Source organism: Macrotis lagotis, chromosome 3, assembly GCF_037893015.1.
Source record: "Macrotis lagotis isolate mMagLag1 chromosome 3, bilby.v1.9.chrom.fasta, whole genome shotgun sequence".
Classification (NCBI taxonomy): Eukaryota; Metazoa; Chordata; class Mammalia; order Peramelemorphia; family Peramelidae; genus Macrotis; species Macrotis lagotis.
In genome coordinates, this window is record NC_133660.1 from 161994453 (window position 1) to 162008133 (window position 13681).

The 13681-nt window shown below is 37.8% G+C and overlaps 1 protein-coding gene across 6 annotated transcripts in view; it reads right to left on the reverse strand.

Annotated features, from left to right (window-relative positions):
- The window catches only part of CEP135 (centrosomal protein 135), a 145227-nt gene extending 134464 nt beyond the window's left edge, over positions 1–10763 (reverse strand). For 2 of the 6 annotated variants that reach the window (XM_074229388.1, XM_074229383.1), the window contains exons 1-4: positions 10630–10763; positions 5549–5642; positions 4909–5066; positions 466–656 (exon numbers count right to left, since the gene is read on the reverse strand). In XM_074229388.1, coding sequence (XP_074085489.1) covers positions 466–656; positions 4909–5021 — 304 coding nt within the window. In that variant the 5' untranslated portion in view covers positions 5022–5066; positions 5549–5642; positions 10630–10763. Of the gene's footprint in view, positions 1–465; positions 657–4908; positions 5067–5548; positions 7110–7652; positions 9901–10252; positions 10393–10629 lie in introns of those variants that run through there. The other 4 variants (XM_074229386.1, XM_074229385.1, XM_074229387.1 and 1 more) reach the window with 4 other exon arrangements.
- Between the last annotated feature and the right edge of the window lie 2918 nt (positions 10764–13681).

Sequence of the window (13681 nt, forward strand, 5' to 3'; positions counted from 1 at the left end):
TATATCACACTTTGTTCAGTCATTATCCCAATCAATGGGCATCCCCTTGATTTCCAATTCTTTGCCACTACAAACAACTGCCATAAATATTTTTTGTGCATGTGGGATTTTTTACCCTTTTTCATGATCTCTTCAGGATATAGACCAGTAGTAGTAGTAGTAGTAGTAGTAGTAGTAGTAGTAGTAGTATTGCTGGATCAAAGGATATGCATATTTTATTGCCCTTTGGGCATAATTCCAAATCCACATAAATTTTCAAAGCACAAGAATGAACAGATGGAAAATACCTGCCTATATATCCTTTGTTCCCATTCACTAAGAGGCAAAGGAGAACTGAAAGGAAAGATAAGATTTTATACATTATCACTAAAAGTCTCAGTATAAGAAAGCTTTCCATACATTGAAAAGTAAAATTCAAACATAAAACTTTGAAAAAATTTTTTTAAATCTCAAATTTTCAATTACCTTTTATACTTATTTCTGATTGTTCTTTTGTCCTCAATAAATCCAGGTGTAGTTCATTATTTTCCCTGATCAGTCTAGCATTTTCATTTTTATAAGGTTCCAAAACATAATCAAAATTGGCACTCTCTTTTTCAGCTTTTCCAGCAAATAGTTTTGCTTTCCGAAGACTTTCTGTTGTATGAACAAGGTCACTGAAATTACAGGTCATCAGAAAATATAAAAATAGGTAATTATACTATAAAACTTTCTGATAGCTATGCCATAAAGTACTGGTAATTCCCTAATATTTCTGCAATTATTAAGAGATTTCATGAAACTGTCAAAATTTTTGTTTAAAAACATCAATTTAAATTTACAACAAACACTATGCAGAAATTTTAGCAGTGAAAAGAAAGTGATATTAATTCAAAAATCAAATGTGACACAAATCCCCAGAATTTAAAGTCTAACAACTATAGAAACTCCCTGATCCTTAGCGCATATGAAAAATTTTTCTTCCCTTCACTTAAAACTTTGATATCTAAATTTGACAGTGTAGTTGATGAGAAAGTTTAAACAAAATATATGTATTAAAGATACAAATTTACTAATTCAAGATAATATAAAATTAACAAATTAGAATTTAATTCTCTTCAATTAACTGCTCACTAGAGATTATAGAGAAGCAATTTAATACTCTGCTATAAAGAATAAAATTTTATGTAAGCATGCATTTTTGGAAGCTTATGTTTTAATAGTGAGAAGAGATTAAAAGTTAAATTGTTTCTTGGTTTTTAAATTAGGAAATATATTATCACATTATGTGGGACCCCATGACACCATTCTACCTGAATATTAGCAAAATTCTGATAAGAAAATTATCCTATTAATTCAAGTAAATAAATGTCTATTCAACCATTTATTTAAAATTCTCCAATAAAAAACAACAATACAGGCTGTGGGGGTCCCCCCCCTTTATTTCTGGTAGGGGAGAGAGAACGGGAAATTGATGGATAAATTGATTTAACTGTTGTGAATGTTAGTAGTCATTATAACTACTAGTCATTAATAACTAAAATAAAAAATGTTCTCCCCACTCACTCTCACTTCTGGGAACTTTGTCTTTTAATTGAGACTGATAAAAGAAAATTTACACATTTCAAGCTCCAACCTTAACTTAAAATGTATATTATTGATAGTAAAAATCCAAAAGGAAGACTGGAAAAAAAGCAGTGCAGAAGGAAAGAAACAAGGAATATAAATGTCTACAAAATCATGAAAATGACAAATAATCACAAACTTTAACTGTGTACCACTCTATTAAAACATTAGAACTGAAGCATGTTGGGAGTACTTAAAACACTAAAACTCAGAAATTATGATGAAAATTGTAGTTAGTATTCTACCACTAAATAGTAGTCTTTCTATTCATAGATTAAGCATTAACATGTACATCAAAGTACATTGTTACAAGAGATAAAAAGGACTTTCAAGGAATTTACAATGTAGCAATCCCAACAAAATAAAATCTTTACAACTAAAAACACTATGAAATTTCCAATAAGACATCATAAATAGATCTTAAAATAAAGCCTCCAAATTAGACTTTTCTTAAACAATAAAAGAAAACAATTCCATTTCAAATATAAATGCTGTTAAATTTTTAGCTTCATTCAATAGTTACAGAGCTTGAAGGTATCAGTTAATTGACTGAGGCTGGTATAGTGACTAAGGGAAGGTTATACCAACAAAGGCCATAATTATCTTTTTTCATCTCCTATTTCTCTTTCTACAAGGTATAATTCAGCCCATTCAGTGATTAAGGCTAGGTAAAAAAGAAATGAGGGAAAGAATGCCCTCCTTAACCTAGTCAAAAAACAAATAAACAAAAACATAACACAACAACTAATCTGGAAGAAGAGGACCATCAGAGTTTCTGGCCAAAATATAAACAATTTCTTCTTACATTCCCTCAGAGCCCATCAGGACAAACAATGACCAAGTGGAGTTTGATCTGGGATCTATTATTGGCCAGTCAATTAGTGCCAGAGTGATAAGAGGTCAGTAAACCCCAAGATATCAGGCCAGGTTTCAGTTATCAAAATGCACATTTCTTTTTATAGGTAAAGGTGTGATACCAAGTGTGCATGGGAAAAAAAAAAAGGAAAAAGAATGAAGAAGAGAAAAAGGAGAGCAGAGGGGAGGGGAGGGGAAGGGGGGAAAAAGAACTGTGTTGCCCAACTGGTCAATAGTGGGGCAGCTCCTACTCCTCTTCATATAGGTTGTTGCTTGTCTTTAGTTCTCAAAGAGGACCATGACATTAGGGATGTGACGCCATGACATGCAAGTGAATTGGATTTGAGTGAGAGGGTACTGTGCTAAGCCACCAACCTCACTTTCTCTTCCAAAGCCATTTGGGTCCAGTGGCCAGATATAGATCAGAACAAATGGAAATGGCCAAGGATGCATTTTTTGCCTCTTTCCTTTCTTATCTAGCTTTAATCACTGAAAGGGCATTGCCTCAGTCAACTGAGATCTGTTAAAGGCCCTAGCTTAAAAAAGCCAATGTCTCCCACTTCATCCAAGGCCATCTTCAGTCATCCTGATCCATATCTGGCCACTGAACTCAGATAGCTCTGGAGGAGAAAGTCAGGCTGGTGATGTTGCATGGCCCCACCTTGCTTGAGTCCAATTCATTTGCATGCCATGGTATCACATCTCTAATGTCATGATCCTCTTCAAAAGCAAAGGACAAACAATAATAATTCAGCCAAATTAGTCTTCTCTGTATTCCTCACTAACAAATTGTTTTACTCAAATTTTTTCTCCTTCCCTCTCCACCTTAGCCTTCATATTTACTAAAACTCTTAAAAACTGTAGAGTTTCATGTCAGCAAAACAGTCTTGAAAAATCACACTAACCAAAATAATTATAGGTATTGGAGTGATTTTCCAAAATGTGTACAAAACAGCCACACATATATTTTTGACATTTTTGTTGGGTTAAGCTGCACCATTAGTCTTACAAATTCTTACAAAAGTCCTCTTACTTTTCTCCTTATAACTATTCAGCAACAGTTTTACTTTCTTGATTTTTCCAAATTGCTTTGCTTCCTTTTTTCCGACTCACTGACAAATTTTTGTCTCCTTCGCAAATCTGTTAGCACTTTCAAAGATTGGGCAAGAAAAGAAAGAAATTAAATATCTTTCAATTCAGCTACGAATTAACAGATCTGGGCAAAATATTTTCTAGAAAATAATGTTGAAATTATAGGATAAAATAAATAAGTTTTTTGTAAAAAAATTCTTCATAAATATAGATTATGAATTGTTTATCAATGAACATAAATATTAAAAACAGTGTATTGGGGTGGCTAGGTGGCTCAGTGGATAGAGCACTGGCCCTGGAGTCAGGAGTACCTGAGTTCAGATCCGGCCTCAGACACTTAATAATGACCTAGCTGTGTGGACTTGGGCAAGCCACTTAACTCCATTTGCCTTGCAAAAAAAAAAAAAAAGTGTATCATTCAAATTTTATAAAAGAGGTCCTTAATCTGGGGTCTAAATTTGATTTTTTAATATGGATTTTTCAATTATATTTCAATTATTGGGTCCCTTTGTCATCCTAGGTATTTTATCAATTGAAAAGTATCATTTGGAGAAATCTCTAGGTTTACCCAAACTACCCAAAGGGGTTTATGACACAAAAAAGGTTAAACATCCATGGTGAAAAACATTAACTTATTTATACAACTATACACTATGTGACTTGCTAGCAATGTTCACAATAAAAGATGCAGGGCATAAGTTAGGTTTGACAATGTTTTATGCTTCTTTAAATAAGCAAAATAAGCAATCAACATACGAACAAGCACATTTAAAAGCAGGATCACTCAAATCCAATTCACTTGCCTGTCATGGCTAACATCCCTGATGTCATGATCCTCTTTGAGAACTAAAGACAAGCAACAACCTATATGAGGAGTAGGAGCTGCACCACTATTGAGCAGTTGGGCAACACAACTCTTTCCCCCCCTTCCCCCCTCCCTTTTTCCTCCTTGCCCTCCCCTCCCCTCTCCTCTCCTTTTTCTCTTCTTCAGATAACACTGCTCTGAAGATATACAGTAAGAGAACTCAAATAAGAAAACAACAGAATTCAAGAAGAAATACTTCAAAGTCAGAATGATACTCAACAACGAAAATCATATTAAAGTAAGAGATGTATGGACAATGTATATGACTAAAATGAAAAATTCTTAACACTTACATTCAAGAAACAACATAAAAACATACAAAATTTATCAAGTAGAAAAGACAGAAATGGGTTATTAGTAACCACATGCAACTGGAATTTTAGAGAGTATGAGTTTCAGATGTTAACTGAAGCATACAGTCCTTATAGCAAAGCACTTTAGGGCCACAATTCATAGGCATTTAAGTTTTAAATTTAATTATTTTTTTGTACCTGAAAAGTTTTTCCACCAAGGGTAAACAATCAACACTCAAAGGCTGGCGATATCCCAACTGATCCAGTCTTTTTCTGATGTTAATAAATTTTCTTTCTGTAGCTGTACTCATTGTTTATCTCCAAAATCGCTCTTATCACATCAAAAAACTGTTGGCCTGAAAAAGTGTAAAAGATTTCAATATATTTCCATTCAAGATATTAACAACTGTTCATAGAAAACAATTCCACCTGATGTTAATTTGAACTTAAGTCAATTAGATCATACCTCTCTTTTCAAAAGAATAATACTTTCTGGAACTTTTGCTAAATGCATGGAATTATTTTATATATTATATAACATTATATAAAGAGTCTTATTATATATATCTGCAGGTTTTCATTCTCTCCTATTTTAACACTGACTACTATGTTCCCTGGGATACAGGATACCAATCCAAAAAATTGTCTGATGACAATTTCTTTTTTTATAGCACCTTACTCTTAGTGGATCTCTGCTAACTGATGCAACACAATATTTGCATGGCCAAACCCACCAAATCATTTTCCACATTATCACAGCCTGATACAACAATCTTTTCCCATACCCAATCATCTCCCAACATCACTTTTTCTGTTATCTTTCCTTTAAACAACTTGCCTTTTAAAAAACAGGCTCTCTAGATTCCTTTCACAGTCAAGTACTGATATTGTCACCTTCACAGAAGGCATCTGTCTTTCACAGGATACAGGTGCTGAAGAACAAAAATGCCTGTAATGACTAGAAATGAACCTTATCCTTATAATCTAAGAATTTAGAAGCCTGTCACATAATAGATGCCCTTTACTTTTCTGTTATTAACTCAGAATTTGCAAATGACTTGGTAAATGTTCATTATTTTTTATCTAGATTTGTAGATTACAAAAGCACACTGTGATCTAAGTCAATCACCATGGAATTAAGTATTTAGTACAAGGAACAGAGATATAATAAAGGCCCAAACCCCTGTCCTCAAGGAGCTCACATTCTCATAGGAGACTGGAGGAAAACCCAGGATAACTGGCACTGAGCATGACAGGGAGAGATGCTTCCAAAAGGTAAGATTTTAACTGAGACCTGAAGGAAGTTGAGGAATCTAGGAAGCTGAGATAAGGAGAGCATTATAGGCATGAGGGGCAGTCAAGGTAAGGCCCAATGCAAGGATATAGAATATCCTGTAGGAGGGTAAACAAGAAAGCCAGTGGATTGTGATGCTAGAGAGTCAAGTGTAAAAAGACTGAGAAAAGGGGGCCAGTGTGAGGAAGAATTTAAAAGTCAAAGGATATTATATTTGATCTGTGTGGGTGATGACTTTAGGATGATGACTGTGGCAGTGAAATGGAGGGTACTGGAATGGTGAAGAGGAATAAATGCAGAAGCCTATGACAATGGTCCAAACATTAAGTGCTGAGAACCCAGATGGGTAGTTGTCTGTAGGAGCTGAGAAAAGGGGACATATATTAAGAGGTGGTATGAAGACAGAAATGACAAGCATTGACAACAGATGGTATATAAGGAGCAAATGAAAGTAAAGGTTTGAGTATGACACCAATGTTTCTTGTCCTTCATTTCTGAAGAGGACCAGGACATCATGGAAGTGATGCTATGACTTGCAAGTAATTGGATTTAAGTGAGGGGGTACTATGCAAAGTCATTAGTCTCCCTCTCTCCTTCAGAGTGTAGTAGTAGGAGCTGCTCCATTGTGGATTCAACTGGTCAATTCCATTTGGGCAAAGCAGCATCCTCTTTCCTCCTTTCCTCCCTCCCTACTTCCTTCCTTCCTTCTTTCCTTCTTCCTCTCCCTCTCTTTACATAGGGCAAGATGCCCTTACTTGTGGGTGTTCTGCTTAAAGGAATGTAACCAATATTTTTATATGTGCCTGGAAGGAATATGGTACCCTCAATAGCAAAAAAAGGGAAGTATGGAAGAGGAGAGAGAGAGAGGTTGGGAGGAGGAGATAATGGCTTCCTTTTTGGACAGAGTTTGCTAGTATTTGATCCTCCAAAGTTCATACAATCCTATCCATTCAAAAAAAAATTCAGTTTTTCCATTTACAAAAGTAAAAAATTGGAAAGCATTCACATGTCCAACAAGTGGACAATAGTTGATCAAATAAGATATTAGTGGAAAAAACCTACTAAATATGAAGCATCCAAGAAAATATCACTATATTTGAAATGTACAAAGATCAGCAGAACCAGATTGTATTACTATTGTTTTTTTTAAAAAAAAAGTCAGAATAAGCAGAACTTCAAAGGCTTCCACAATTCAAAACAAAAACTTGGGGTTTTTTTGTTACTCATGTCTATTTTGTTAAAATAAAGACTTTAGGGAAGATTAAACTTTATTTCCTATGTTTGAATAACTGTTTTACTAGTAGTTATTCAGTTTATTATTATTTTTTAAATGAGCATTACATTAAATTACATCAGAATTATTGTGATGATCAAATGAGATAATATACTTAAAGTGCTTTGTAAATCTTGAATCACAGAGTGGCAAAACAGGAACCAAAAAAAGCCTAGGTAGCCTGACTTCAAGTTCATCTACTATGACAGCCTGTCTCTGGTTCACAGGAACCTAAGATCAAATTTAGTGTTAGAAAGGGCTTTGATGTCATTTAGTCTCATTTTTGAGATAAGGAAAATAAAGCCAAAGAAAAACTGTGACTTGCTTAAGGTCACATAGCTAGTAAACAGCAAAGCTAGAATTTGAGACCAGTACCTCTAGTTCCACTGTTGAAGGGTCAATCTTTTTTTTTTCCTGTTGTCTTCTTTTTCCATTTCATTTTACAATTTTTCCCCCAATCTCCCTTCCCTCCCCCCACAGAAGGCAGTCTGGTAGTTTTTACATTATTTCCATGCTATATATTGATCAAAATTCAATGTGTTGAGAGAAAAATCATATCCTTAAGGAAAAAATAAAATAAGAGATAGCAAAATTATGTAATACATAATATAACTTCTTTTTAATTGAAAGTAATAGTCTTTGGTCTTTGTTTAAACTCCACAATTCTTTCTTTGGATACAGACGGTATTGTCCATCAGATACCCTAAAATTGTCCCTGATTATTGCACTGATGAAATGAGCAAGTCCATTAAGGCTGACCATCACCCCCATATTGCATTATGCTGTACAAAGTTCTTCTGGTTCTGCTCATCTTGCTCAGCATCAGTTCATGGAAGTCTTTTCAGGCTTCTCTGAATTCCCATCCTTCCTGGTTTCTAATAGAACAATAACATTCCATCACCTACATATACCACAATTTGTTTAACCATTCCCCAATTGATGGACATTCACTTGATTTCTAATTCTTTGCCACCACAAAAAGAGCTGCTATGAATATTTTTGTGCAAGTGATGTTTTTACCCTTTCTCATCATCTCTTTAGGAAACAGACCCAGTAGTGGTATTGCTGGATACCCTTTGGGGTATGCTTGTTTTTATTGCCCTTTGGGCATAATTTCAAATTGCTCTCCAGAAAGGGCTCACAGTTCACAGCTCCACCACCAATGTCCAATGGACAGTCTTATAAAATCACTATCCCTTTTTTGAATTACTATTTTGGAAATATTTTTGATAGCAGGCAAACAATTTATACAATACCAATAACATTGAAAAAAAAACTTTGACTTATGAAGTATGCTATGCAAATGGGGTTACTAAGAGTAGGACCAACTAAAAAGACTCAACAACAAAACCCACCTCTTCACATGACAGTTTCAAGGAAAAGAACAGACATTTTCAAACACAGACCAAGTGGGAATTTATGTTGCTTGACTATGCATTTTAATCACAAGAGTTTTGTTTCCTTGTCTCACTAGATATAGTCTTCTCATTTGAATGTGAGCTCCTTCAGTGAGGGGACCTTTCTTTTTTATCCCTAGCTCTTAGCAGATGTCTGGCCCATAATAGGCCCTTAATAAATCCTTGCTGATTTGACGTTCTGTGGTGGTGGTGGGGAAATACCAACTCATTGAAAAAAAAAAGAAGTTTTATTATACACCCTAACAGCAAAATGGGGGCAGATGATCAACCTTGATGGACTTGATCATTCCATAGGTGCAACAATCGGGACAATTTGGGGCTCTCTGCAATGGAGAATACCATCAGTAATTTAGAAAGAAAACTGATGTCTTATTTTCTGATCTTGCTATCTCTTATATTTTATGTTTCTTCCTTAAGGATGATTTCTCTCTCATCACATTCAGTTTGGATCAATTTATACCATGGAAACAATGTAAAGACGGTCAAATTGCCTTCTGTGGGGGGTGCAGGGAGGGAAGTGAGATCGGGGGAAAATTGTAAAACTCAAAAGAAATAAAATCTTTATAAAAGAAATAAAAAAAGGGGTGGCTAGGTTGCACAGTGGATAGAGCACTGGCCCTGGAGTCAGGAGTACCTGAGTTCAAATCCAGCCTCAGACACTTAAATAATGACCTAGCTGTGTGGCCTTGGGCAAGCCACTTAACCCTATTTACCTTGCAAAAAAAACTCTAAAAATAAAATCTATGTATCCACAAACAAAGAAGATGGCATTAAATGTCAGTATTTGGGAATTTCATGGAGTAATGAAAGAATGAGATTGATAAAATTATTTAAACCATGGGCACGTGTTTATTTTTTAAATTATTTTTTCAGGGGCAGCTAGGTGGCCCAATGGATAGAGCACCAGCCCTGGAATCTGGAGGACTAGAGTTCAAATTTGACCTCAGACACTTAATAATTACTAACCTGGGTGACCCTGGGCAAGTCACTTAACCCCATCACCTAGCAAAACACAGGGAAAAAAATGTTTTTTTCCATATTTTGGTACTATTTCAATATAATTGGTCTCCTTTGCAAGTCTATGTATTGGGGACAGCTAGGTGGCATAGTGGATAGAGCACTGGCCCTGGAGTCAGAAGGACCTGACTTCAAATCCGACCTCAGACACTTAATAATGACCTAGCTGTGTGGCCTAGGGCAAGCCACAAGCCATTGCCTAGCAAAAAAAAAATCAAAAACAAACTTCCCTCCCCCCACCCCCCCCACCCCACAGGAGGCAATTTGCCAGTCTTGACATTGTTTCCAGAGCATACATTGATCCTAATTGAATGTGATGAGAGAGAAATCATATCCTTAAGGAAGAAACATAAGCAATTCTATGTATTTTATCTAAAGCATTTAAAAAATCACCCACTTGGGGGTGCAGTGGATAGAGCACCGGCCCTGAAGTCCAAATCCGGCCTCAGACATTTAGTAATGACCCAGCTGTGCGGATTTGGGCAAGCCACTTAACCCCATTGCTTTGCAAAAACTAAAAAACCCCTAAAAGTCACCCACTAAACTAAGGTCCCCGAGGGCAGGAACTGTTCTCAGTTCTGCGGTAGTACTCCGTGCTTGCTGACTCAATCTGGTGAGAGCAGTCCAGAGGCTTCCCCAGCAAGCCCGGGGCAGCAAGCACACGCTCTCTTCCTAAAGGGGAAAAAAAAAAAGGGTGGGGTTGTAATCTGTCCCATTTGCCCGCGAGCTCGCCGAGGGCAGCCGGACCCCGCCTTGGCACGGGCGCCCCCGGCACGGCGCCTGGCACACAATGGGCCACTAGCGTCAGTAAAGGCCGGCGGGCCGAGCCCCGGGGGGAGGGGCGGAGCCTCGGCCGAGCGCAGGCGGCGCCGGGGCCCGCTCCCACCTCCCCGCCGCCGCGGCCCGGGCCTGCCTACCTCGCCGTCCGCGGCCCTTCCCCGGAGCTCTGGCCGCCGCCTCGGAAGCCCAAGCAGGAAGGACAACAGTTTGAAAATGGCGCGGGAGAGCGGGCAGGGGTGGAGGCGCCGCCGTTGCCTGGTTACCGGGGGGGAGGGGGAGGGGAGGCGGCGGCACCGCGCCCGCCCGCAATGGCGCCGATGGCCCCGGGCCGGAAGCTGCTAGGCCGGAAGCTGCTAGGCCGGAAGCTGCTAGGCCGCAGCGCCCTCTAGCGGGGCCGGGAAGTCCGCTCCGGCCCGGAGCATCCGGGCTCAGCCCGGGTTTTGGGGGGCCTAAATGCGGGTCCTGACTCGGGTAGTCACCCCCTGTGTGCACCTCGGCAAGTCTCCGGCCTCTGCTCACCGCACTCTCCTTATCCGAAAGAAGGCCCGATCCCGGGGGAAATGAGGCGCCTGAGCGCCGCCCACGTGCTTGTCGTGACGTCACCTCCAAAACGAAGCGCAACCTTTCTTCCTTATCTACAACTTTCATCTCAGTCCACTCAATTCAACAAACCAGCAACACTGCTCTCTTTTTTTTTTCTTTTACAAGGCAAATGGTAAGGCCACACAAGCTAGGTCATTGTTAAGTGTCTGAGACCGGATTTGAACCCAGGTACCTAGCTGCTCCTGGTTTTCTCTTTTTTGTTTTGTTTTTTTAGTTTTTACAATTCAACGGGGTTAAGTGGCTGCCCAAGGCCACACAGCTAGGTCATCATTAAGTGTCTGAGGCTGGATTTGAACCCAGGTACTCCTGACTCCAAGGCCCTCCATCCACTGCACCACCTGGTTTGCTCTTTTATTTAACTGTTTCTCACATTCACTTCTCCCTTCTAAGTTCCTCTGTCTTCAACTTTGTTGCCTAGGGTCTTATAATTTCATATCATTGTCATTTTAAAAAACTTTACATCCCCCTCCACTGGTTTCTTCTCCATTCTAACTCATCTTGTCCGTCACTATTAGATCACTGGCCTTTATTTTGGACTTGATATGTGAGGTAGTCAAGGTGACATGACTTGCAGGGGCAGCTAGGTGGTGTGGTGGACAGAGCACCAGCCCTGGAGTCAGGAGTACCTGAGTTCAAATTCAGCCTCAGAAACTTAATGATGACTTAGCTGTGTGGCCTTGGGCAAGCCACTTAACCCCATTGCCTTGCAAAAAAGAAAAAATATTCATTTTATTTTTTTAGAAAGATTTTATTTTGAATTTTACACTTTCCCCCCCTAATCGTGCTTCCTTCCCTCCACCCCCCACAGAAGGCAATCAGTTAGTCTTTATTCCATGGTATGCATTGATCTAAGTTGAATGTAATGACAGAGAAATCATATCCTTAAGGAAGAAACAAAGTATGAGATATAGCAAAATTACATAAGATAACTTTTTTAAAATTAAAGGTAATAGTCTTTCAAATTTTATGATTCTTTCTCTGGATACAAAAGACATTCCCTGTCACAGATAACCCCAAAATTGTACCTGATTGTTGCATCAGTTCATGCAAATCCCTCCAGGCTTCCCTGAATTCCCAATCCTCCTGGTTTCTAATAGAACAGCATTGTTCCACGACATACAGATAAACACAGTTTGCTAAGCCATTCCCCAATTGAAGGACATTTACTTGATTTCCAATTCTTTGCCACCACAAACAGGGCTGCTATAAATATTTTTGTACAAGTGATGTTTTTACCCTTTTTCATCACCTCTTCAGGATATAGACCCAGTAGTGGTATTGCTGGATCAAAGGGTATGCACATTTTTGTTGCCCTTTGGGCATAGTTCCAAATCTCTCTCCAGAAAGGCTGGATGAGCTCACAGCTCCACCAACAATGTATTAGTGTCACAGTTTTCCCACATCCCTTCCATCATTGATCATTATCCTTTCTGGTCATATTGGCAAGTCTGAGAGGTGTGAGGTGGTACCTCAGAGATGTTTTAATTTACATTTCTCTAATAAGTAGTGATTTAGAGCAATTTTTATATGACTATGGATACCTTTGATTTCCTCATCTATAAATTGCCTTTGCATATCCTTTGACCATTTGTCAATTGGAATGGCTTACCTTTTTTTAAAAAAATTTGACTCAGTTCTCTGTATATTTTAGAAATGAGTACTTTGTCAGAAATAGTTGTATACATTGTTTACCAATTTATTACATTTCTTTTGATCTTGGTTACAGTGGTTTTGTCTTACAAAAGCTTTTTAATTTAATGTAATCAAAATTGTCTAGTTTGTTTTTAAAGATGTTCTTCATTTCTTCTTTGTTCATAAACTGCTTCCCTTTCCATAGATCTGACAGATAAACTATTCCTTGATCTCCTAGTTTGCTTATAATATTGTTTTTTTTATGTTTAGATCCTGTATCCATTTTGATCTTATCTTGGTATAGAGTATGAGGTGTTGGTCTAATCCAAGTTTATTCCATACTATCTTCCTATTTTCCCAACAATTTTTATCAAAGAGAGAGTTTTTATCCCAAAAGCTAGACTCTTTGGGTTTATCAAACAGCAGATTACCATAATCAATTCCTGCTTTTTCACCTAGTCTATTCCACTGGTCCACCACTCTATTTCTTAGCCAATACCAGACAGTTTTGATGACTGATGCTTTATAATAAAATTTTAGATCTGGTAGTGCTAAGCCACCCTCTTTTTGCACGTTTTTTCATTAAATCCCTGGAAATTCTCAACTTTTTATTTCTCCATATGAATTTACTTACAATAAATATATTCATTTTAATATACAGCACTTTAAGGTTTGCAAATTAATTTACAAATATCTTTTTTGATCTTCACAACACCCTTGGGGAGGGAGCAGTTACCCACTTTACATAATGGGAAACTGTGGCACAGACCAAATAGTTCATTTATCTTGAGTCATACAGCTTGTATAGGTTAGATGCTGGTTTTGAATCTTCACTCTTCCCCTACTCTTTCCTTTGTGCCACCTAACTACCTCTAGGTCCAGGGTGCCCTGAACATAGACCTGTCTCCTGGACTGAGCTATGATCTCAGATTACATTATTAAAGTTATAGTTAC